Source organism: Empidonax traillii, unplaced genomic scaffold, assembly GCF_003031625.1.
Source record: "Empidonax traillii isolate 1590-97213 ecotype Southwest subspecies unplaced genomic scaffold, ASM303162v1 scaffold327:size604231, whole genome shotgun sequence".
Lineage (NCBI taxonomy): Eukaryota > Metazoa > Chordata > Aves > Passeriformes > Tyrannidae > Empidonax > Empidonax traillii.
This window is the reverse complement of record NW_020955520.1, coordinates 450,580-453,375: the sequence shown is the minus strand read 5'-3', so window position 1 is coordinate 453,375 and position 2,796 is coordinate 450,580. Positions and strand designations below refer to the sequence as shown.

The 2,796-nt window shown below is 37.5% G+C and overlaps 1 protein-coding gene across 1 annotated transcript in view; it reads left to right on the top strand.

The window, feature by feature from the left end:
• The window catches only part of PREX2 (phosphatidylinositol-3,4,5-trisphosphate dependent Rac exchange factor 2), a 122,127-nt gene extending 119,768 nt beyond the window's left edge, over positions 1-2,359 (top strand). The window contains exon 39 of the mRNA XM_027891712.1: positions 1,090-2,359. Coding sequence (XP_027747513.1) covers positions 1,090-1,135 — 46 coding nt within the window. The 3' untranslated portion in view covers positions 1,136-2,359. The remainder of the gene's footprint in view (positions 1-1,089) is intronic.
• Positions 2,360-2,796: the final 437 nt, after the last annotated feature.

Sequence of the window (2,796 nt, the reverse complement as noted above, 5' to 3'; positions counted from 1 at the left end):
GGATGGTGAATCCACCACCTCTCTGGGTAGGCTGTTCCAATGCTTGATTACCCTCTCTGTAAAGAATTTCTTCCTAACATCTAACCTAAACCTCCCCTGGCAGAGCTTGAGCCCATGTCCCCTTGTCCTGTTGTCGGTTGCCTGGGAGAAGAGACCAACCCCCACCTGGCTATAACCTCCCTTCAGGTAGTTGAAGAGAGTGATGAGGTCACCTCTAAGCCTTCTCTTCTCCAGACTAAACAACCCCATACTCAGATACCCTGTCATACTCAGATACCCTGAGTATCTTAAGTATCCCTAGCCCCCAGGTCACTGGATGATTCACTACCCTGCCTGTAGCCAGACCTACCAAACCCACTATTTCTATTACTTTGATACTTCAGCATCAGAGTACAGAACAGAGTGTTTGAGGTCAGAGTGATTGCCTTTTATTATCAGTATTTTTAACATTAAGGTAAAGTTTCAAACACTTTCTAATAACCAAGTCCTGGCAAAAGGATTTAAGAGAAGTCCAAAAGACTTTGTAAAAGGAGTGGCTATTTCAATCTGTACTAAGGTAGTCACTTGAACCAAATCTTACTGGTCTTGGCATCATCCATTTGGAAATAGAGGGAAGAAAGTTAAAAATCCTCATGGTGGTGTGTCACATGTCTGACATCTGTCTTAGGTCTTTCAGACAGCATCAGTTTTTTTGGGAACTGTTCTTAGAGTGGGGTTTAACTGTGCCAAGAGAAAACAGAAATGGAGGCAGTTGCATTCACCAAGCAGCTTTTCCAATTTGGACATTCAGGGCAACAACTGGTAATTGGATTAGTGAAAGGGTCTTCACTGAAGAAATATGAAACTTTGACTATACTGAAATGCCTTTTATAATAGATGTGTATTTTAATGATTTGACTTTCAATGTAAACATTAATGCTCACAAAGAAGATTTTACTAGCTTTGCATTGATGGTATTAAACTGAATTCAGTACCTCTTGTTTTGCAGTCCAGGAAGACATAGATTTAGTTTGTATTCCTTAAATTTCCTCATATTAATAATGAACAAGCTCTCAGAATAACAATTACTTTTGGTTTTGTCATTTTCAGATTATACAAGCTATGCCAGCCACCACCACCTGTTGGAGAAGAGTGAGGAGAACTGCTCCAGGAAACAATCCAATAATGACCTTTAGGATACTGGGACTGTATGACAAAAATCCAACTGTGCTAGAGCAGTATGTCCCGAGGGCTTTGATAAATAAATAAAAAAAAAAAGAAAACCAACCTTTTACTCAGGATAAAGAAAGAAATACCCTAAATATTCTCTATTGGCATTGAAGAATGTCTTCCAAAAAACGTTTCTGAAATCTGTGTACTCCAGCCTTACGCTAGTAGTTCAGGAATCTTCCTTGGGAATTTTACACTGGAATCAGATTAATTTGATGTATCTTGTTCATTATAGGTATAGCCAGCAGCTTGAAAACAAATGTCTTTTTCAGAGGGAATGCCTTCACTTGTACACTGTACAGAATGCGTTCTTGTAGCAGGAATAAAAGCGTACGTAAGCTAGGCTTGATAATGAGCATGCACTTCATATGAGGAGGCCCTTTGCACTTGATAAAGCTTTTTTTCCTGTCGCTGTCCTAATTTCTCAGAACGTTCATGTTACTGTTTCAAGGATATAATGTGAGGTTTAAAGATGGAAAACTTGTCTCAGAGTTGTGTTTAATGGCTGCAGGCAAACTGCTGCTATGAATGTGTGCTTGTAATCAGTAAGCTCAGCCTTATCTGAAGCAGTGCATTGTCACACTGGAAGGAGGACCTATATCACATTAGGAAGAGTACCTGGATAGCATGTGAGGTGAAGTTCTGCCCTTTTTTAGTTGCCATTATAGTGAAGGAAAAGAATAAGTCTGACCTTCACCCACTGTTAGGCTGAATTTCAGACTCTGTCTAGTGGATGTTTCACATTTTTGCGTCTCTGCATTTCAGAGTTTTCCAGATTTGTGTATAATCTTCTATAGCACTACACTAGCAAATTTACATAAGGCAGGGATGAGTCAGTGTTGTTATGTTTAACTGGATATGTCTGTGGTTTAAGTTGAAGCATAGTTCGGGGTTTTGATATTTTATGCTACCATTTCCCATATTTGGTCAGAATTGTTTTGTAAAGCATTTCAGTTCTGTGGTGTGGTAGTTGTTATAAATTTATTTTGAATTTGTACTGCCTGTTTAGAGGTCCCAGGGAAAATTTATCTGCATTTGGCTGTTCTTTTGGCCAAAGAATTTTCAGAGAAAATGCCCCAAAATGAGGTTTGAAATGTGAACACATTAGAAGAAAAACTGTATTCTGAAATAGCTCTACTCGTAGCAGTAGCTACGCATTCCATAAGAGCAAGATGCATACTGTATGAATAAAAATTATTTTTTGTACAACAGAGGTCTGTAGTTATGCTGTAGCAATCATTCTTCACAACCTAATTATTGCATATGATCTAATTATCTATGAAATCTTCAGCAAATATATTAATCCACAGTTAAATAAGTGAGAACTCAAAAGGATCTGTATTCTTACAGCGAGAGAGGTTTTTGTATGGGACATTTAGGGAACTTGTTACTTTTCTCCAAAGGAGGAATTAGAGCCCCTAGTTTTGTCAGTATTATAAATGTTTTTACACAAACTTTAACTTTGCTAAGAAAATAAATATTTTTATATATCCACAGATATATATGTTAGCACATATATATGTGCATTTCAATATGTGTATATTTATGTAGTCATATCAGTACTGGTTCTACCTTAAATATAGAATA